The sequence below is a fragment of the Mustelus asterias genome, chromosome 12, assembly GCF_964213995.1.
Source record: "Mustelus asterias chromosome 12, sMusAst1.hap1.1, whole genome shotgun sequence".
Lineage (NCBI taxonomy): Eukaryota > Metazoa > Chordata > Chondrichthyes > Carcharhiniformes > Triakidae > Mustelus > Mustelus asterias.
This window is the reverse complement of record NC_135812.1, coordinates 18,790,892-18,814,544: the sequence shown is the minus strand read 5'-3', so window position 1 is coordinate 18,814,544 and position 23,653 is coordinate 18,790,892. Positions and strand designations below refer to the sequence as shown.

General features: G+C 38.4%; 1 protein-coding gene across 5 annotated transcripts in view; it reads left to right on the top strand.

Annotated features, from left to right (window-relative positions):
• Nucleotides 1-22,141, top strand: part of LOC144501293 (protein phosphatase Slingshot homolog 2-like) — a 169,854-nt gene extending 147,713 nt beyond the window's left edge. For 4 of the 5 annotated variants that reach the window (XM_078224867.1, XM_078224866.1, XM_078224865.1 and 1 more), the window contains 4 exons: nt 2,940-3,086; nt 5,345-5,545; nt 13,985-14,855; nt 16,699-18,949. In XM_078224867.1, the coding sequence (XP_078080993.1) occupies nt 2,940-3,086; nt 5,345-5,545; nt 13,985-14,855; nt 16,699-18,804 (3,325 nt within the window). In that variant the 3' untranslated portion in view covers nt 18,805-18,949. Of the gene's footprint in view, nt 1-2,939; nt 3,087-5,344; nt 5,546-13,984; nt 14,856-16,698; nt 18,950-21,230 lie in introns of those variants that run through there. The other variant, XM_078224869.1, reaches the window with a different exon arrangement.
• Nucleotides 22,142-23,653: the final 1,512 nt, after the last annotated feature.

Sequence of the window (23,653 nt, the reverse complement as noted above, 5' to 3'; positions counted from 1 at the left end):
TAATGAAACATGCTCATAAGTTTGATAGTTGGGCCAAACTTAACTGTGGACCAGCATTGTATAAAGAACAGAACAGTTGGTCTGTTTGAAGTACTGCATATCCCTCGCTGTTATAATCTGCTCTATATATGCTCAATTTAAATGTGCTTATCGGATTTTTGTAAGGACGGTCCAAAGTTTTGAATGTTCGTAGAATCATAGAATACCTAAAGTACAGAAGGAGGCCATTTGGCCCATCCAGCCTGCACCGACAGCAATCCCACCCAGACGCTATCCCCGCAACCCCACACATTTACTCTGCTAATCTCCCTGACATCCCCTAATACTAAGAAGCAATTTAGCATGAGCAATCAACCTAACCCGCACATTTTTGGACTGTGGGAGGAAACCGGAGCATGTGGAGGAAACCCACGCAGACACGGGGAGAATGTACAAACTCCACACAGACAGTGACCCAAGCCAGCAATTGAATTCGGGTCCCTGGCACTGAGGCAGCAGTCTAACCACTGTCACCCTACCAGTTGATTTGATGCATGAGCCATTTCTTGACACGAGCAAATTCTTGACCTTATTTATTTTTGGTCTATGTTCTCCCTATGAAAACCACTTAATATGATTCCCAGTAGTCTAAAGCATTTCAGAATTTACTTGTGAAACATGAAAAAACCAGATATATCTAGTAATGTACATTCTGAGGGAAAATAAAATTCACAACACCTTTAGTTCCCTTTCTTAACCCCTCATTCTCCCGTTGTAACTGATGAGATTATATCTGATCATTTCCTTGAATTGCGCTCTATTCGTACTCCCCTTCAACCTCCCAACCCTACTTCTTTCTCTGTCCGCCCCAGAAAAATAAACTTTCTCAAATGTTAAATGGTGAGAGGTTGGGAAGTACAAGTGTCCAAATGGTATCCTTGTTCATGAGACGCTAAAAGTTAGCATGCAGGTGCAGCAAGCAGATAGGAAGACCTTCATTGCAAGGATATTTGAGTACAGGAGGAAAGATGTCTTACTGCAGTTATATAGAGCCTTAGTGAGCCCTCGCCTGGAGTATTGTATGCAGTTTCAGTCTCCTTATCTAAGGAGGGATATACTTGCCATAGAGTGCAACACGGATTCATCAGATTAATCCCTGGGATTTTGTTGTATGAGGAGAGAGACTAGCTCCGTATTCCCTAGAGTTTTGAAGGAGGAGGGGCAACTTCATTGAAACTTGCAGAATTCTTAGGGCATGTCAGGGTGGAAATAAATCGTGTTTCTCCAGGTTTCTGACACTAAAACCACGCATAGTTGCAGGCTAAGAGGTAGGCCATTTAAGACTGAGATGAGGAGGAATTTCTTCACTCGAGGATGATGAATCTTTACAATTCTGTGAAAACTCAATCATTGAGTGTATTCAAAACACAAATTCAAGGAATATGGAGATTGGTAGTTGATCAACTATGATCTAATTGAATGGTGAAGCAGGTTCGATGGGCTAAGTGGCATAATCCTGTTCCTATGCTCCTAGGTCACTTACTGCACTTTAAATTCTCAATAATCTCGCCTTTGGCCCACATTTAATTATGACATCTCAGTAGCTACCGATCATTTTCTCCACTTTTGATGCCATTGTCCTATTAAAACCATTACTCCCCTCGCCCATGTCCCATTCTCTCCCTGGATATATTCTTCATCTCTGTTCTGTTATGTCCAAGTGACGCAGGTTTGAAATTCTTTGGCAAGCAACTAGTTCAAAGATCTGGCTCGATCACAGAAGACATTATTAGATCCTTCCACAGAATCACAATGGTTACAGCACAGGAAGCCATTCAGCTTGTCATGTCTGTGCTGGCTCTCCTAAAGAAGCAATTTACTTAGTGCCGCTCCTCTCCTCTCCCCCTAGTCCCAAGCATTTTTCCTCAAAATGTATTTTCCCTAAAGGCAACATGTTGATTTATAGAGCTGTAAACATATTTTAAACTTGCCTTCACTAAAGATAACCTATTATTTTTTAAAAATTGTTTATTTTTGTGTTTTGGCAATTGGGAAGCTTATTGGTGGCTTTTCTTTTAAGCCAGATGTTATACTTGTCAGAGAATTATGAATTTTTCACTTAAAGCCATTTTATTGTCTTGAAAATTGGAAGAATGATAATTAGCTGCATTCCCCAATTGAAAGGAAAAACTAGAGACAGCTGAGGATATTTACATTGGGCTGGCTAGTAAAATGTAGTCATGATGTGGAGATGCCGGCGTTGGACTGGGGTAAACACAGTAAGAATGTATGCAAGAACAGCCTGGTTTCCATCATTCTTCTGTTGTTCTCGTTTATCCTGCCCTTGGGGAAACGCATTGTTTTCACTTGATGTTTCATCTGGTGACATTGTCCTCTATGGGGCCAGAAACTCACTCCATTATTCATTTTGACATGTTTCTCAAGTTTCAGCATTGGAATACATTTTGTCGGCATTGACCAGTTAATTACCATACTTGCTCATCTGGTACAGGTTTAGTTTTGAACTGAATATAAGTAAGCATACATTTGTTGACTATATCCCTCTATAAAATTGATTGCTGAAAGTTTGGTTGTGCCAGTTTTTCATTTGCAAACAGTTATGTTCATAGTCAATAACCTTCACATTAATTCATCCTGTTTTTATTACAATTGTTGTATCTACCGCATTAATTCATCCTTTATTTAATCATAATGGTTATATCTCCCCCTGCAGGGTAGTAGTGTTTGGTTTAGTACTGCATTGTGCTATAACCATCTAATAGAAAATTCTCTTACAAAATGCAAATATACAAAATATATTTACATTCACATTCATTTCAAAAAATGGGCCTTTTAAAACTCGCCCTGTGTACCTGACAGTGCAAGTTGCATTTAATTTAAACATGTTTATATGGCAATGGCAGAACCTAAACTGATGATTTCTTCAATTTTCTATTTAGGATTCGGTACATCTTGAACATCACCCGTGAAATTGATAACTTCTTCCCAGGAATATTTGAGTACCATAATATCAGGGTATATGATGAGGAAGCTACAGATCTGCTTGCATATTGGAATGATACATACAAGTTCATCTCTAAGGCAAAGTACGTAATTAAATAGAAATCACTCTGGTGTTGGGTGGTTCTTATCAATGTAGTATTTAAAAATCTGTATATTATATAAGAATTGTCTGGTGGAACTAGATGGCCTGACTAGTTTACAGTGTGGTCAGTTCATGCATAGCTTTCCTAGTTTTTATTCTCTTTCCGTGTATTAACATAAATTTAGCTTTATTTTATTTATCCTGTTGCACATATTTACTTTTATTACACAATATAAAAATACACATCAGAAGATCAGTCTGGTTTTCAAGATATTTTGGTTTAAAACAAGTCTGAAAAAGTTCTTGGGATGGTGGGTGGCTGCCAACTATAATGATATTTTAAATCTAGTCCTGTCAACAACACTGAAAAAAAAACCCTGAATGTTCGTGTTCTGCTTAAAATACTGGTCATGCCGAGTCCGAGAATTGTACCAAAGGATGCAATTTGACTCACTGGAAAATGTAATGGCCAACATTTCAGACTGTAAATATGCTCAGTTGGAATTTTGATTAAAGTTGTCATAACTTGAGATAATGAAAGTTTGGAAATAATATCAATGTGAACGTCAAGCATTGATTTCCAAACGTGGACATTTATTGCTGCATTTTTTGAAATAGTGGTTCCAAAATGTGCTGTGTTGCTATTTATGTTTAACTCAGGATTCCTGAGATAACATTACAACCTCTGTAGAGACACCTACTACAGTAATGCCATCTCACTTATAAAGTGCATTTTTGGGAGTTGCAGCCTTGAAACCTCTTGATACTGAATAGTGTTTTGAAGGCATCATACCAATAGTTGAGTTTTGTGTTGAATTTAATGCTAGAATCACAGCCATTCAATTGATACCACTTCATAGTAATCCTGGATGTAAAGTGCAGAATTTCATGTCATTCAATGTTTTGATGGCTGCTGCTGATCTTTGAATCCAAATAGTTCTTCATTTCAGAACAAATTATCATTGTATAAAAACATGAATCATAAATATGATATTTGTCCTGATGACTTTGGATGCAGTTATAGAGCAGATTGCTTTCCATTGTATTCAGAAAATTAATAAGCAGTTCCAGACTCCAATATTAAAGTACCAAGACCTTTTCTACCTATTAATCTATACTTTTGAGTATTTGTGTTCACAAAGGTGCCAATAGTGTAGTTTCAGTAACAAACCATAAAGTTGGATGTTGAGCGATTTTGAAGCGTAAACAAAGATTACCCACATAAATTGTGAACTTAACATCCTTAATTCTCACGATCTGTGTTAAACTACCAAGTTTGTAATTTTGGCTGGTTCCCAAATGATGGATTTCTAGTGAAAAGGTTTGTAATTTAGGGAAATTATTTAATCATTTGATGCTCTTGTCATGAAGCGAACAATGGAAGTTGCAGCTAATCTGTACAGATTATCAAATACATACTCTAGTAACAAACACACAATTAAATTCATTTAGATGATGTACTTTTTATATATCTCTTATGCAAGCCTAATGGGAAAGTGCAATATTAGCAGAAGTTGGGTCTTTCCAATACTCAAACTTTTAAAAATCTAGTATCATGTGTTGTTGTAATGTATGTTGTTCCTCAAGCTCTTTGAAGCATTAGCACCCATGCCATTTGGCACAAAACTTAGGACTTTGTGTCTTGAAATTAAAAAGATCATTATTTGATGGAGCTAAATTTTGAGTGATGTTTGGTTTCCAATGTAAACAGCAAGCCATTCTAGATTTTTATTTTAAAATCTAATTTATAAAGATGAATGCAAATCAGTTTCATGTAATCAGTTCAAATTTCTACTCACTAATTGTTTTGTGTATGTTAAGATTTATGTTTAGCCAGACCTGTTGGACTAATTGCAACTGTCAGGAGCAAATTGTGACTGGCTATGCATCTTTATCAGAGTTCTTGTCTGTGCATTCAAATTTAAAAAAAAATCTTCATTTCAAACCTCCAAGATAAATCAAAATAATCTAAATATGAATGACTGTAGAATTCATCATACTATGAAAAATAGTACACCAAATTAAAAGTATGCCTGCTTCTAAACCAGCTTTAATTGTGTAAAGCTGAAAGTATGGAACATGTTTGGGTTTACTGATAAATTCCCATTGTTGTACAGGATGGAGATTTTTTGCATAAATTGGCAAGTTTAAGTTTTGAACACTTACCATCAATACCATGTTCCTAAGACTCGCCATCTCAAGCTACCACCTTAACTTTAGAAAATTTTGATTCTGAACATATATTTCTTTTTCCGTCAGAAAAAATGGTTCCAAATGTCTTGTTCACTGTAAAATGGGCATCAGCAGGTCTGCGTCCACAGTAATTGCATATGCAATGAAAGAATACGGCTGGAACTTGGACAAAGCTTACAGTTTTGTGAAGGAGAAACGGACAGTTACAAAGCCTAACATCAGCTTCATGCGACAACTGGAAGAGTACCAGGGTATCTTGCTAGCTAGGTGGGTGCATCATCTTCGATCATTCTTTTTCAGTTAGCCTTAATTTACAATATCAGATGTGTGATATGTCTTGTCTGTCTTTACTTTCTTGATTCACATTTTCTTTCCTCTATTTACCTCCTGGCACACACACACACTGGATTGGGTCTGATAGAACGGCAGGCAGGGCAGCCATGTACATCTCCACGACTTCCACAGATGATGCTCTAGAACCAGGTCCTGCAGTGCAATCCAAGGTAGAGCCACTGCCAATTTTCCCTCTCTCGTAGTCAGCTGCACACCTTGTGTCTGCATGGTCCTCAACCAGACAAACTAGGTGTGAGATTACCAACTCCCTGCGAGTGGAAATGTCAAACCAAATTATGATTTGAACCAGGGTCTCCCATTCTAACTGGTTTCATTGGAATGACCTATCTGGAAATAGCAATACAAGATAATAATTATTAAATTCCTTTGGAACAAACCACAAATAGGGGCAAGTTCCATGAACTCGGCATCCATTCTCATTGTGCCCTGCAGTACTCAACGTGTTCTTGTATTTTTGTTTTATTTGTGGAAAATATAATGTAAAAAAGACTATTCAATTATGTGGTTAGTGATCTTCTACCCAAGACCTCGATGATTAAAGCACGCAGGCTTTCTGTTACTAGCTGAATATGGTATAATTAACCATTTGTATTTTAAATGGAAAAACTTTATGTAGTGGAACATGAAGCTGGTGTGTAAGGTCTTCTATGAAGAATGGTTCTAACCAGTGAGATGGAGAAAGTTTGACTTTGGTTTATTTAGAATTAATGTGCTCCCTGGACCCATTTTCTTCATTCACACTGCACCCAATTTACTTTAACAATAGTCTCGTAGCAAAAGAAAATTAGCTTTCGCATTTATTTGGCTTGTCTGAAATTTTCTGCGCCCCCCCCAACCGCCCTGTAAACACACATTCCTGAATACTTGTCCTAATTTGTGTATGGATTATTTGAACCAAACACTTTACCTCTATCCACTTCATATTTTTCTCGTGTCTTTCATGTTTATTAAATCAGCATGAGCATTGTTACCACCGATATAATGATTTACTTTGTAATGCCTCAAAATTGTCTTTGTGTCTCCCTGTTTTAATTAACCTGACTAAACATTAAATATAATCAACTTTGAAACCTTAGTTATAGCAGTAATTTGGGCTCGGACTAATGTAATTTAATAGGTATCATGCTGACCTCTTTTGGGGTGTTGTAAGCCAGTTTAAAGATGGCAGTAGGAAATACCATATGTGTCAGCTTGAATTAAAAACATCATGTGGAAGTACACCAAAGCTGCTAGATTCAGTTCTTAGAAGCTTGGGTTATGCTTGGAAAAGTGTAGCTTGAAATAGACATGTTGCTGCTATCAGTATTCCATCATGTCACATGTTTAGTATAATGGATGTAATGCAATAGGTTGGATTTACTGTTGCACAAAACATAACCCCTACCATCATCACCCTCTTTGCTACTATATGTTTTGTATCAATGTACTAAGTAAGCCTAGTGGTAAAGCACATTTTTGAACTGTCTGTCTGCCGCTGAAGACAAACCAAATGCTTTTGCAGTGGCTCACAAATTTTGTAACAAATGAGATATGTTGGTGTTGACATTGTAGGCTTTGCAGCATTTATTGGGATCTGAGAATAGTGATCCATGCTCATTGAACTGGTTTCATCATATCTTTCCTGATTAGCTTGTGTGCGTGTCGCTGACTCACACAATGGACTATTGAATTCTCGTCTCAGGACAAATTCTGATGAAGAGTTCATACAGGTTTTCACCCTAATTCATTTTTAGGTAAATGAAACGCGATGTAAATGAATTTGTATTATTTCCAAGCCAATAATATGCTACATTAGTATATCCAAGGATAGTTATTGAACTACTTGAAAATATGTTAATTGAGTTAACTTCCTACTACCAATACTTTAACCTTTTACATATTATGGCTGGAAAAAAATAGGTGGAGTTTAATGAGGAAACGGTAGTCCAAATTTTCCTTTAAAGTTTTTAAAAGTTTAACTATTAGTGTCACAAGTGGACCTATGTTAACACTGCAGTGAAGTTACTGCGAAAATCCCCTAGTCACCACACTCTGGCGCCTATTCGGGTACACTGAGGGAGAATTTAGCATGACCAATGCACCTAACCAGCATGCCTTTCGGACTGTGGGAGGAAACCAGACCACCTGGAGAAAACCTACACAGACACGGGGAGAACATGCAGACTCCTCACAGGCAGTGACCCAAGCCGGGAATTGAACCCAGGTCCCTGGTGCTGTGAGGCTAACCACAGTGAAAGCTTAGAAAAATAACATAGGAGAAACTGTCTTGCAGTTCAATGTTCTCTAATTCTACTTTGTGTTATTGTGTCTTGTGTTCACAGTTTATGTTTTTTGTGCCAACAGAACAGGAAATGTCTGTACTTTTTATAAACTGAAGCATATGGTATAAATTCAATGCTTGGCAGTTTAAGCACTTTTTATTAACATGCGGAAGTTGTATTTTATGACTACCAAAAATGATACTGCATTGCATTCCGTTTTCTAAACTCAATCTTCTTCACATGAAACTCTAGTCAGTCCAAAAGTTGTCAGAACGTTCCCATCAACTAACAAATTGGTCACCTATCTTGGGGTGTATTCTATGTATTCTCATAGTGTTAAATTTAGAATGATTTAATATCCCAACCAAAGGGTCAAGTTGACAGAATGGTTGCTTGAATTGGGAAAACTAATAACTAAATATCATCACAAGCAATCAAATTGAAGATTTGCAGGTCTAATTTTTAGCTCGCAGCATGCCCAGGCTAAGTCATTCTTTATATCTTATGATTAAAAGACCAGCTTCCATCTATAATACAAGTAGTGAACTTGTGGTCTTGAGATCTGCATTATAAACTGTAAATTTTAACTTGTGCTCGATATTGTTTCATACCTTAATTATGGTCAGTTATTGTTGAAATAGAATATTTAGGGTTACTGCTTTTTGAGAATAAATGCAAATTTTCATTTTGAGTGAACATTATTTATAGCTCCCTTATTAACAGAGAAACTATAAGATTGGCCAGGTTAAAAATTGCCCCTTAGAGTCCTGGGATGCGTAGGTTAGAGAGATTAGCAGGTAAATATGTGGGGTGGGATTGTGGTCGGTGCAGACTCGATGGGCCGAATGGCCTCCTTCTGCACTGTAGGGTTTCTATGATTCTATGATCCTATGATTCATAGTATTCTGCTGATCACTTGCTGCGTTAACAACTAAAAAAAGTCTTGTTTTTCCAAAACAGTAAATGGCATTTCTGTTGGCTTATTTGTATTATAGAATAGCAATTATCCCTGTGAACTACTGTAGCATTGTGACATCTTGTTAAATAATACAAGGTAATAGGTATGCTAAAAATAATAGCATAATAATACAATTATACCCGGCTGAACTTGTACTAGAAACAATATGAAGTGCAAAAAGGTGTCACATAATATGTCAGGAGTTGCCAAAACAATTTGGGATGTTAGGTTATACAAAACAGATGGTATTGGGATTGATGTATTAGCATGGATAAAGGATTGGCTAGCTAACAGGAAACTAAGAGTTGAGATAAATGGGTCATTTTCAGCTTGGCAAACTGTAACTATAGTGGAGTGTCGCAGGGATCAGTGCTGGAACTTCCATTTATTGATTTGGATGAAGGAGCCAACTGTATTACAGCCAAATTTGCTAATGATACAAAGGTATGTAGGAAAACAAGTAGTGTAGAAGACACAGAGTTAGCAACAATACAATAGATGGGTTAAAGGAGTTATCAAAAAAATGGCAGACAAGAGTATAGTGTAAGAAAATGCGAAGTTGTCCACTATGGCAGGAAGAATAGAAAAGCATATTATATAAATGGAGAAAGACTGCAGAATGTTGTGATAGAGGGATCTGGATGTCCTTGTACATGAGCAAGTAATTAGGAAGACAAATTGAATGCTGGCCTTCATTGCAAGGGGGATGGAGTATTAAAGTAGGGATACTTTACTACTATACAGACATTGGTGAGACCCCACCTGGAGTACTGTGTAAATAAAGTTTTGGTCTCCTGTCTTGAGGAAGGATATATTTATTTGGGAAGCAGTTCAGAAAAAGATTCATTAGGCAGATTCCTGGTATAAAGAGATTGTCATAAGGAAAAGTTGAGCAGATTGGACCAATACCAATTGGAGTTTAGAAGAATGAGAAGTGATCTTATTGAAACATATAGGCTGGAATTCTCTGGCCGTTCACGCTAGTGGGATTCTCCAGTCCCGCCATCAGTGCACCCCAACCCTTGGGGTTTGCGGCGCCATGAGATGACATCATCTATTTAAAAAGATAAGGATTTTCTTCTCTCAAAGGGTTATTAGTCTTTGGAATTTTCTTCCACACAGAACAATGGAGACTGGGTCAATGAATATATTCCAGGCTGAGTTAAACTGTTGCCAGGTTGAACACTCATGGTCAATATAGGGAAAAGAATGAATGGATAAAAGAAAAGCTTGAGAATTTAATTAGAAACTAAGGAAAGTTTGAGTTTCATTTTGACTGTGAATAAATGTTTCTTGGTCTTCAACAAATACATTTTCTATCATGTGGGTTCAATTGATACCAGCTTGTTTGGAATATCAATTTTTTAAAAATCAGCAACATGCATTTATTTGATGTATTTAATGTTGAGCATCCCAACATGCTTCACACAAAAAAACCATGAGATAAAGAATAATGAACAAGCTGGTAGTAGAAAGAGAGGTAGCTGAAAGTGCAATTCAAAGGTTAAATTTTGAGGTGTTTTGAGAGATGGAAAAAAACAAAGAAGTTTAATTCCTGATGCTGAAGACTGCTTCACCAATGCACACTGGCATAGAAGAGAGTTTGGACTCAAATTCAGTTTCTGTTTCGCGAATCAAGCTAGATGTAGGTTTAGATGGAAGAAGGAATTCTCTTAATTGCTTTTATACATGGATCAGAACAATGATCTAGCTTGCTATAAGACCATAAGACATAGGAGCAGAATTAGGCCACTCGACCCATTGAGTCTGCTTCGCCATTCAATCATGGTTGTCCCCATTCTCGTGCCTTTTCCCCATAACCCCTAATCCCCTTATTAATCAAAAACCTACCTATCTCTGTCTTAAAGACACTCAATGACTGGCCTCCACAGCCTTCTGCAGCAAAGAGTTCCACAGGTTCACCACTCTCTAATAGAACATATAGAACATTACAGCGCAGTACAGGCCCTTCGGCCCTCGATGTTGCGCTGACCTGGGAAACCAATCTAAAGCCCATCTAACATACAATATTCCAATATCATCCATATGTTTATCCAATGACCATTTAAATGCCCTTAATGTTGGCGAGTCCACTACTGCTGCAGGCAGGGCATTCCACGCCCTTGCTACTCTCTGAGTGAAGAACCTATCTCTGACATCTGTCCTATATCTATCACCCCTCAATTTAAAGCTATGTCCCCTTGTGCTAGCTATCACCATCCGAGGAAAAAGGCTCTCACTATCCACCCTATCTAATCCTCTGATCATCTTGTATGCCTCTATTAAGTTACCTCTTAACCACCTTCTCTCTAACAAAAACAACATCAAGTCCCTCAGCCTTTCCTCATAAGACCTTCCCACCATACCTGGCTGAAGAAATTCCTCCTCATCTCTATTTTAAAGGATCGTCCCTTTAGCCTGAGTTTATGCCCTCTGGTTCTAGTTTTTCCTACTAGTGGAAATATCCTCTCCATTCTATCCAGGCCTCGCAGTAATCTGTAAGTTTCAATAAGATCCCCCCCTCATCCTTCTAAAGTCCAACAAATACAGACCCAGAGTCCTCAACTTTTCCTCATACGACAAGCTCTTCATTCCAGGGATCATTCTTATGAACCTCCTTTGGACCCTTTCCAAGGCCAGCACATGCTGAGCTACCATTTCTCATTAACGTTTTGTATTTGTATTTCCACTGCTTCCATTTCTTTGAGTTTTCGGCTGGGTTTTCTAACTACATGAGAGTCGTCCAAAAGATTGTTTTGGTTTGTTGTTGAGTTGTTTTTATTTGTGTATAATGTTTCATTACAAAAGAATTTTGATTACGTTGTATCATCACAAGGAAAGCTTGTGTTTAACATATTGGATTACAAACCACTGAACTTTGTTTCCCTGCTGAGTATTTGAATTCACTTGTTCCCATCACATAAATATCATTTCACATCTCAAAATAGTCACAATTGTATAACAGGAAAGATGATACTAACACAAACAACCTACTTTTATGCAAGTACTTCATTGAGCAGGGCTGTAGTTTGTTCAAACAAATATGTTAATTAGGAAGTTGCGATTTTAGTCATTTAGGTTTTTAATGCAACTTAGTTGAAACTGTGGCAACAACAGTTGAAGAGCTATCAAACAGCAAAAAAACTTGATATTTTTGAGCAATATGTTTAGCTTTTTAATGGATGCATTTTTAACAATATATGCAGGATTTTAATTTGTTTCCTGCCCAGCATTCCTTGCTAGTATACACTAGAATTACAGCATCCACTATTAAAAGCCAGTGGGTGCATCACAGGGTTTGTGTTCTTGAAAGTTTGAGATATTGGCTGCTTATAATAACCTTGCCATATTCCCCTCTCTGAACACTTGCCCTCTATTAATCCCCCATGACAGACGAGAGGCTGTGGAATGGTAGAGGACAGTGCTTAGAATTAAATATAAGAAAGCATCCCCAACACTGTGGCCGGATTTTCTGCACCCATCCCCTGTGGCAGGTTTTCTGGTGGCAGAGGTGGCTCACCAATGGTTGTTGGTGGGATCTTCTGACGACCATTTGTGTTGCTTGCCTGCCCCGCAGCCAGGGAACCCACCATGAGGGTGATTGCCTTCTACAGGACCCGAAGGTCCCACCAGCAGGAAGAGCTGGAAAATCCAGCTTTTGTGTATGCACCCTTTGCTTTTTTTCAAGTGACAGATGGTAGGGAGTCAGTTTTGGCATAGAAAGGCAAGACACTTAATTAACTTATTTAAACTGGGTTCCTAAAGTGCATTTTGGACACTGTTGTGGCATGGGGAAACCCGGCAATGAAAGGGAGGTGGGAGCTGCTGGCACCATGTCACTAACTACCTTTTTGAACTCTTGGTGGTCCAGCAGTAGCAGCATATCATTTTTCATGTTTTCCATCGTCCACATTAATACTGATGGCTTGAGTGTTTACACATGAAGGTAGTCTCTTTTGTATGACTACAGTAACTACTTAAGATATTCTTTACGAAAGCAACATAAAGTGTGCCCAAAAACCAGTTTGTTTTGGGGTTAATATAATCTATTTACATCTTTCCATCTACAGATGCGGGACTTATGTGGATGATCTGGTTGCTTTATTTTCTTTGCATCAACAGGTATTCAGTAAAGAAGTCAGCGCTTAGTAGTGCGTTAGAAATGCTTTGGATTATATCAGCCTTCTAATGAGGCTTGTGTTATAAACTAGTCTCTTTTCATCTTGCAGAATTTTTTAATGGCTAATCAAAAGATTGTTCCCGTTCCTGCAAAAATAGATTGAGTTTTTTTTTCATTTGGCAAATAAACCTAATGATTTTGAGTTGCCTGTTTGGTTTTCTCACTTTGAACCAATTAAATTTACTATCTTATCAATCATGCCAACCCCACTTGTCAGTTACCAGAATTATCCCAAAGGGCCTCCAGCTATGATGGGGAGCAATAGAGGAAAAGAATTATATGGATTTTGCAAATCTGACATCAGAATTAGCCTGTCTAGCTGCTGCAGGTGATTTTACCCACACAACAAAAGTTTCAGATCAGATTTATTTACACTTTGGATTCTTGGAACTATTTTTCTTGTCAATTTGGCTTGAACTCACCTTATTCTGAATTAGAAGATTAGGCACAAGCTTCTCTAAGATTTGAGTGCATAATCTATACTGCCACTTCAGTGCAGTTCAAGAGGAGTGCTGCAATATTGGTCGTGATGAAAGTTAAACTGATTCTCCCTCTCTGCATATTCAGATAGTTGTTAGTAATCCTGAGCATTCCTACCTCACCCTACTAAAAATAAATCAAGAGGTACTTTTTTTGTATTTGAGGAATTTTGTGTCCAAAATGGAAGCTGTGTTTAAGCAACAAGAGTCTTGACATTTCAAAGTAATTATTGTAGTTTGTGTTTTGGGACATTTTTAAGAGGCTATTGGTTAGATATTGCCGGGGAAAGAAGTGACTGCTGTACTTACGATAACACTGATTGCATCTGAAAACTAATTTGGGTGGAATGTTTGAGGTATGTTTCTGTGATTGGGCACTATATAACCATATGTTGTGTTATGCCTGAAATATTTTGCTTTGACAGAATGACTTTTGTTTAAACTATTCCTCTTTTTTTTCTTTTTTCAATGCAGCAAGCAGCGGCACAATAAGCTATGGCGATCGCACTCTGACAGTGACCTTTCTGATCACCGTGAGCGTATTAATAAATCTACTGTTGACTTAAACAGAAGGGACAGTACTTCCACTACAGAAATGCCAACTGATCCACTTGCTGAACATCTATGTCAGTCTCAATTCTCGGATGTCCTAGATACATTTTTACCTGGAGTCCATGAGGATAAAAATGAATCAACTTTTAGACTCGTTACAGAGAATGAAATGCCTTTAAAATGCGACCCCGATGACTTGCACAACAACATCTCTTCTGCAACAATGCCTGCGTCAGTGACCTCCAGTAGTATCACCAAGAGTTGTGCAGGTTGCAGCTCAGATACTCTTCCTCTCCAAGGCAGCCACTCTAACAAACCAGGAGAAGTCTTGTCACTGAATGGACTTTTCTCTTCACCTGATCATTCCATGGTGTTGACTGCTTTAGAAGTAGGTGAATCGGAAAAAGATGTTAGTTCAAACTCAAACAACATTTCAGCGCCTTTACTTGAAATTGCACCCCTGTTAGAAGATCATAAAGCTTCACAGGAACTGGTTTCTCCAGTTTCATCATCAAATGTAGATGCTGGAATTAGCGACTTAAGTATTGATCGAATTGACTTCTTCAGTGCCAGAGAAAAATTCATTGGACTTTCACAGGAGAATGGGGCCCGAGGCCAATCACACACAAAAACTGAGGAGCTTGGTGGGGGGAAATGCCCTGTCACTAAGGTGACTGCACAAGAAACCCTTGGGAAAGAACAGCAGGTTGCAAATGGTCAGGAGCAGATTTCATTGGATAAAGTGGCTCACGCAAGAGACCAATGTATGAATGATGATACAAAATCTAATAAGGTAAAAACACTGCAGTTTTTGTCAATTCAAACCATCAAAAATAATTACTGATGAACTGAGCAAAATGTGCTGTACAACTTTACAGTATTTCAGCTTGCGATGCTAATTATTTCAAGAAAATATATTTAATTTCTATGAACTATGTTCTTAAGCATTATCAGTTTTGTTCAAATTGCATCTGTCTTCCATTATGTTATTGTTCTGACTTAGTTCTCTTTCCAGTATGGTTAGTTGCCAAATATGTTGGAGATCTATGTTGGGCTGGCGCATTGTCATTCTATTTCCAAGAATTGGGGTTTGAATCCATCCTAGTCTGATAGATTGCAAATCTCTCTCTCTCTCTCTGCCATATGTGTGAAATTAATTTAAGTCATGTACAATCTAGCTCCTATTGATTGTAAACCCAGAGGATAAAATGGTCCATGTTTAACACTGTTGCCAGAACTTCGGACATGAGAAATAAAACATTGCTGCAGTTGGCAGGAACTTTGTCAGGTTGGAGTTGAACCATGTTGGAAATGGTGAACAAAGAACTATTTCTGCTAAAGGCTGTCTTCCACAGTATTCCTTAGAATGCTTCATGTTGCTAGTGGATGGCAACTATGGAAAGCTGCTCCATACGATAGTACTTGTATATCTTGCCCTGGGCACACAAATATGGCCATCAAAAATAAATTAATAGACTTATTCATATATAGTATTGTACTATTGTTCCCATTGAATTAATTTTGTGTGTTTTGGCACTGATCAATTCAACTCCGAGTTCTTGGGAAAGAGTGCTTTCCTTCCATTTGGGATGAGGTTTATAATGTTATTGGGTGGAGCAATGCGATAGAGAATTTGAAATTTCAAGATGCACATGAATGTTTTACTTAAATACTGATGAAATACAAAATACTTATGTAATTCAGGATTTCTCAAACTTTGAGCCGTGGAATCCTTATTGGTCTCCCAAGTGCATCAGGGAACCCCAAACATCTCCATGTTGACGTCCCTTTTGTGCCACAAAGTAGGTGTGAGCACAGAAACCAAATATAAACAAGTCTTTTCTACTTTCTCTATGTATATATTAGGAATGGGGAAGAGGCACACAACCACAAATACATTCACCAGCTACATGATCCCCTCACGTTAACCCCCTTAGAAGTGGATAATTGGTGATTAAGAAGTTCTCCTTTTATATTTTGTCATACATTTTTGTCATTTTTAATAGGAGAAATGATGCAGGAAAGCTGATACTCCTCCTATCAGACACACACCTCTCTCCCCACACATCTCTTTTTTTCCCCCTCTGTCACTCCTCTCCTCTCCTCTCTCTCTCTTTCACATACGCATCTCCCTCTCTCTGACATACCTGTCTCCTTCTCCCTCCCTTGTGTACGCACTCTTGTTCTCTTCTCTCATACACACACTTGCCTCCCCCCTCATAAGCTCATCCCCACTCTTTTTCTCTCATGCACTCAGACACTCTAGACACCACCACCCCATCCCATGCTCTGCATTCCATTCTGAGGTCCTCTCTTCCCATTGCTCCTCCTTCCATGGTCACCCAATCAGAGGCTAGCTGCTGAAGGAGCCGCCTCTGATTGGACAACAACCCTTTTTCAAATGTGTCTGTCTTGTCATGGACTCCATGGGAGGCTCCTGTGGACCTCAGTTTGGGAACCCCTGATGTAATTTGTGTGTGCGCGCATGTTAGTTATATAAAGTGTAAAGTTCTTTTAAAATTACTCCTCTGTGTTTATAATCAAAAGTGTTTACTTCGGGATGGGGTTTGCTCACTTATGCGGAGATCGTGTAAAAGCTATATGGTTGTGCTCATGTTGTATTCTGTTTTCCTCAGGAAAATCTGATTTCAAAATCATCCAGCAAGAAGTCTTCCTTAACAAGGTCTCAGTCATTAAATGTTATTTCTGTGAAAGAAATAGTGACAGGAATAGAGTCCAGCCAGAGTTCAGCCTTGTGCCAAAGCAAGATGGAAAATGTTGCCACTAACCAGACCCAAACACCAAAGAGGAATACAGTTCATGAACTACCAGCAGATTTCCATTGGCTTTCTGAAAATGGTAACACTGTAAAAAACCTTTCTGCAAACAACTCTTCAGATGCTGAAAACAATTACAAAAAAGCCACTGATTTGTTTGACGCCAAGGACAGTGCAGGTCTTCAGGTGCATTTAACAGCCAAGAGCTATGAGGGATGCCAGGAGACAGCCATTAAAGAGAGTATACCAGATGAAAGTATAAGTCACGAACAGGTGCCAAAATGGTGTCCTGGCTCAGTAAAACGTGCAACTCAGGAGTTTGAAGAACGAATGAAACAAGAGCAAGAGCATCAACCATCAGTAATGTTACCAATCCGTAAAAATTCCAAAATTGATGGAGCTACAGCTGGTGAATTTGTGGTGATAAACAAGAGTCAGGCTGTCTCTCCTGAATCGTTACTCGAGGAGAAAGGAGGAGAAAGGATTGCTGACGACCAATGTTTGTTATTTGAGCTTAATGTATCTCCTAATCAAGAACCAGTCTTAGACTCACAGTTGTGTGAGATAGAGCATCCGTTAGAACCAAGACTGCAAGTGGAACAAGCTGAACCTGGCTCTTTGAGCACTGTGGAACATAGGAACATCCATTCTTTTGAAGCCCCCGAAGTACCGGATTCGTATACCCAGCTTCCAAAGAAAATTGAGATAATTGAATACACTCATGTATTTAAACCACCAACATCGCAAGAAAACAATGATACCCTTTCCTTGACAGTGGAAGAAAAGATCATCATTGAAGATGAATCTCCAGGAAATGAAGATCAGGCCATCATCCAGACTGCAGATGATCTGGAAATAATAGAAACCTCTGGTAATCCATGCCACCCTCAATTATTACCATTATTGGATGTTGTAGGTTTGGCCCAAATCCACAACAAAGAAATTGAAGAAAAGACCTTCAAACCTTGTAGTCCTTCAGAAGATGTTGACAGCTTCTCGGAGTATGAAATTGCTTTGTTTGTTAGTGATGCAAAACGTTTGCCATTAAAAGACTTGGACTGTCAGACACACGTACTGCACCTGGAAGGTGTCACAGAGTCAAGTACAGATACTGATGCAGAAATTCTTGGTAAGCAACATTTGGGGCTTCAGGAAGCTGACACCAAAATGAGGTCTTTGCAAGGAGCAGAAGGTGGTTACATTACTCTGCTGGATCATGAGGATTTAGAGTTGAGTTTCAGCAGATTTGATGAAAGTATCAGAGAAATGCAGGCGATACTAAATTTTTCAAATCTTGATCATGATCTTAGCCATGGCTCCAGCAATGACACCATAAATTATCTTAGTAGTACCCTGGGAATTAGTAATCAACGATCAAAGGAAATAGAAGCTAAGATAAGGCAGGCAGGCCTCACAACTCCATCACAGATGAAACGTTCAGCATCTATTGCTAAACTGGGTTACCTGGAGCTTTCAAGGGATGATTTAGTTAGAAACAGCTTGAATAGTTCTGAGACTTGCCAAGCATTTTCAGACTCTAACCAAGGCACACCATGGACCATGGAAAGTCCAAGTGAATACAGCACTGAATGTGCTGTGGAAGATGAGCCCAGCAAAAAGAAATGTATTTCCATCTCTATTCTCCAGCAAGATCCTCAGCCCACAATGTGTTCTGCAGAGCAGCTTAAAGCGTCAAAAAGTATTGTACAAAGCAAGCCTGTAGAGAAGCCTTTAATGCAATATGCCAAAGCAGTTGAGTCAGCCCAAGAGGATCCATTGGCAAGTACAGAAGAGAATCTTCCACAGATAAAGCCTTCCTACCCTTCTGACACAGACGCACCCTGTCCCACCCCACTGACAGCTATAACACCCCGACAGCAGCATCATAGAAATCATCCGCTAAAGCGATTAAAAACAGCAATTGAGAAAAAACGCACAACCAATCCTTTATATAATACCATGTGACCCTAAGCCCAAAGCGAGGCTTCCCTATGAGAGGCAGGTGTTTTTCAAAGGAACATGCACTTTACAATTTGTTTTCTATATATTGTTAACTGTGGGTTTTATTTTCTCAATGACCACATATAGACCTTAGACTCCTTGCTTTATTTCTGTAGTTGATTTTGACTTAAAATTGTGTGAAACCAAACCCTTTAATTACAAGATCTTATTTAAAAGAGCACACCAGCTAACACTGAACACGCTTGCAGTTAAATCAACCAGTCTGTTTAACATACCTCTAATCGAAATCAGGGAAAAACTGTTCCATGTGATAAGTTCTGTGTGTGATAAGTTCTGTACTTTTTTTACAAATGCGATGTCACTTTTTGCTTTAAAGTAACATTCTTTCCTACTGAACGTTATGTACTTAATCTAATCCTCCTGCTAACAGAAAATACTGACCATTACGATTTTATTCCATCACCACCTTTACCGATGCAATTCTGGGTTTCTCTTTCTCTTTCTCTCCCTCTCTCTCCCCCCCCCCCCCCTCAAAACTACTCTTATGTAGTCTTGTGAAAATGGCTGTTGAGCCCTTGGAATATATTCCATGTGTTATAGTGAAACGCAGTGCACAACAAAATCTAGATTGCACTATTCCTTAATCATCCCCAAGCTGGCTTACAGTAAAATTGAGATCAACTCTCTTAGCAGGGCTATACAGAGACTGTTAGCTGCAATATTTTTGACCTGCTGAACTCCCCTCATTTTCCATCACTACGAAATGGGTTTACAAATTGTTTTTGTGTTAGTTTGTGTGTTCCTTTTAAGGTGGTCTGCATTCAGGGTTAATGTGAATTATTACTTGAACACTGCAGTGGGCTTTTGATAAGACCTTCCACATCAGCTTAAAGGGGAATCCTTGTAATAACTGTTCTCTGCCTTTTCTTTATATCCTTTTGTGTATTCTACCCCTAAAGTGCCATCTGTTGGTCCCATTGGAAGGACATAAATTCATCCTGTGTAACCAACCTAAATAGGAAATCACTTTTGAATGTGATTTCTCCTTTAAAGAAAGAAAATTTGTGATTTTTTTTTTTAGTTTCATAAATCTCTGGTATGGGTTTTTGTATTTTGTTAAATGGGTGAATCTAAATTTACTGTCTTTACTCCTGTTACATGTATAATATTCAACATTTCTCCACTAACCCCCCTGATTGAGAGTACATTTGATAAGGCCAACAATTCTTATTTTAAACTGGAACTATTTTAATTGAAATATATCATCTATTTTTACTTCAATTTGGTTACAGCAATAGGAACGTCAGCATTTTCCTTTGATCAATAAACACTCGTACTACTGGGAATAATTTATATTGCTCCATCTGATAATACTGCAGTACCTAAGCTAGAAGTTGTACTGGAAACTTGTGGAAAATATGTTGAGAATATTGGTAGTATCTTTGTAATAATTTTCTCCCATGTACATAGTTTGCAAATACGACTGTTTTCCTGCATTCTCATCTAGTCTTGTTGATGTTCTGTACCACCTCTAAAAATTGCACAATTATACTTGGTGTAATAAAAGCTGTAAGCACTGCTCATATTCCGTACATTAAATTGTTATCTAATTTTGAGCAACACACACACTATTACAGAATAACATTTTACAGAGCCATGTGGTCTTGGGTTTAGCTGGGATATCCTGGATATGTGTATCTTTTTAACAAAATAATTAAAATGCAATGTAACTGACGTAAAACAATAAGCAGAAACATCATTATAAAAGATTCAACCAATCTCAATCACTTCGAAATAATTATGGAAAAAGTTGTGATGTCTAAAACCACAAGGTATTTGAAACATTCATTAAAAGTGAAATTTAAGTCATGATAAAAGGGCAAATGGAATGAAATTTTGGGTTCCAACTATAATTAGTATTATTCTCTTTCTGTCTACGAGATCCACATTTGTCTTTTTGGAAATCTACATTGCATGCTTTATTTTGGATATGCAAAATGTTCCCTTTCCTTCAGTACATTTTTTATGATCAAGTGACCATTCAAACAGAGCAGTTTGACTATACACTTCCTTTTGTCACTATTTTGCTGGCAGTCACATTTCATCTGGTGCCTCATCTCAGTACCAAACTCAACTCGCATCATAGCAACCTGAAGCACATTCAGCCAGTTAGGATGGGTTTGCACAATCATTTAGACTACTGGGCTGTTGTTGAATGTGTTTGATTTCAAAGATTCCTGATCAAGATTCCTGCCTGTCCTGTCCTAACCTGAAATTATGCAATTAATCACAGCTTTCAAAGCATAGCAAAGTGAGCGGGGTGTCCACAATTTTTACTGACTTTTTAAAAAATACTGCTATCTTTACAAGCTCCTAGTACTGCTGTATATCCATTTTTGTCTAATTATGGCTTCCATTGTAAATTAAAGGAGGATATTAAGACTGATAACCAAATGAATTTTGTCTGGAACATGATGTGAAATTATCTAAGAGGATCAGACAGCACATTGATGCTCAGAGTTTGAATACAGATGTCGAGAGTCTGGAGCCTGCTATTGGAATTTGTTTTTCAAACCACTGCAGTTCAACAACTTTTAAAGGGCATTTTTATATAAAGCAATTATATGTGGTCTTTTTAAAATGTGGTTATTATATTGTTTACATTGTGAATATTTGAGCTGTACATTTTCTTAACTTATAGCTGTACCGTACAGACTGTGTGCGTGCCGTCTATTGCCTTGGCATTCAGTTTTCACATTTGGTTCATACTTGTGAAACTGATTTTTACACCATTGTTTGTTCATACGAAAATGTAAATTATGTGACTGCATGTGCTGTATGGATACAACTTCATTTTTAAGTCTTGTTTTTGTAATACGGTAGTACGAGTACTACTACTTAGCTTTTTAAAATCTAGTACATTATCTTCAGCCTTATGGCACCACCTTTCAAGACTATCATAGCACAGAATATTTGTTTTGGCACAAGTCATGACCGTGCCTTCAGATAAAGCTGAACAAAACATTTAGGATGAATCAAGTAGGAGCACTTGACAATTTTATTTTGTTCCACAGGCTCTGTTGTGCAGGCTGTAGTTTTCACTTCATGACTTACCTTTGTGAGGCTTAATCAGTCCACTTGACAATTTGCAGTTTCTGTCACTGGTCCTACCTACACTTCATGTTAGATTGTCACTGTATGCTATTTTGCATTATGGGATGTTCCACTGTACAATTTTTTTTATTGCAAGTGTGCTAAGTTGCTTAATGTGAAGTAATGCACTGTTGTATGAAGTACAATGTTCTTGTTACAAAATTAATAAATTTTTATTTTGGAGGACGAATTTCTTTTTTTGGCTATATGGAGTGTTAATGAAATTTAAAAGACAAAATGCTGGCAGCATATAGCTCAGTCAGTATCTGAAATAGAAAATTAACGCACGTGTGACTGGCTAATGAATAATACATGTTTAAAAAGTTTTGTATGCAAAGTTGAAATAATCCTGTCTAGAAGCACTACATCTTAACTGTTATTTCATCCACCTTCCCATTGGCTCACTTGAGCTGCACAGCCTTTGCAGCCTTATTGCATTAAACTTCGAATCCCATATTCTGTTCATCTCAAAACTACCCATTTCCACTATAATATTGGTGCAAATATCCATACCCTACCTTCATGTCTTTGTCACCTCCAACCTCGAGCTCTACAACACTGTGGCCTCCTAAGCCCTGTCATAGAGTCCTAGAAAAACTCCTTTGCCTATTCTGTAATCAATTTGTAACCACCACTGATTTCATTACCAACCTTCACCCATTGTCAACTCATCCAATCCTCTGTTTCATGGCTATGAAATTCCCTAAAGCTTTACAACTGCCCAATTTGTAATCTCTGCTTTAATTGCTTGATCTACTCCTCATTGTCATCACCTCCCACCTTGTGTTCCTTCTTCTTTGATCAAAGTAAGGTGGTCATTAAAAATATGAGGGGTTGGCTTGACCTTTTTATTTTGCGGGGGCAATCCTACAGCTCGCCTGGCCCAATGATTGCCAGTTAACCATTTTTGGAATCATGGTGGCGAATCTAATTTCATAACACAGAAGATTAGGGCTGAAAGGAAGTACATCAAATTCAGCTGCAGTTGCTGACTGAAGTATATTGAAACCTCTACGATGTAAACTGTCCCAAAGGTTTACTTTTTTAGAAATGGAAATTCTGATCTGGTAGTCTGAATTATTTTCCCAAATCCACCTACCTAACTACTCTTCTGATATTCAATAAGTTTAATAAGAATCAGGGGAAGTTTGACCACCATGGAGATCTTGGTCCAGCAGGACTTGCTGGATTTGCACTCGATCCTGCACGCCATGGCCACACATCCTGGTGGGCACCATCAGGATGTGGACGATAAGGGAGCGAGGCATCTCCACCTCCCTCCAGGTGCTGTGCTCCTGCAGGAATCAGGCTGGCACCCACAGGGAGGATAAGCACCCTGGGGCCTCTCCTCAAATCACTTCAAGAGTGTGTAGCTGCTCAGAGTCCCCTGTGCCTGTGCCCGCGCACACTCCAGCAGTGCAGTGTCTGAGAGCACTACTGCCTCTGAGCAGGTGATCCTGATAGGTCGATGCCCTCCAGGCCTTATGCAACCAGAGGACTTCTGCCAAGATCATCACAGGCATTAGGACATAGCAGGCTGCCTCCACCTTTACTGCGGATGTTGGGGCTGCATCATGGCGGTAGGGCTAGAAAAGTTTTAAAAATTTGATGTTGCTTCTGATTCATGGGTGTGTGATTGCTAAATAAATTGCCATTCATCGGATGGGTACATCAGTGTCCTGGTCATCTGAACCGCATC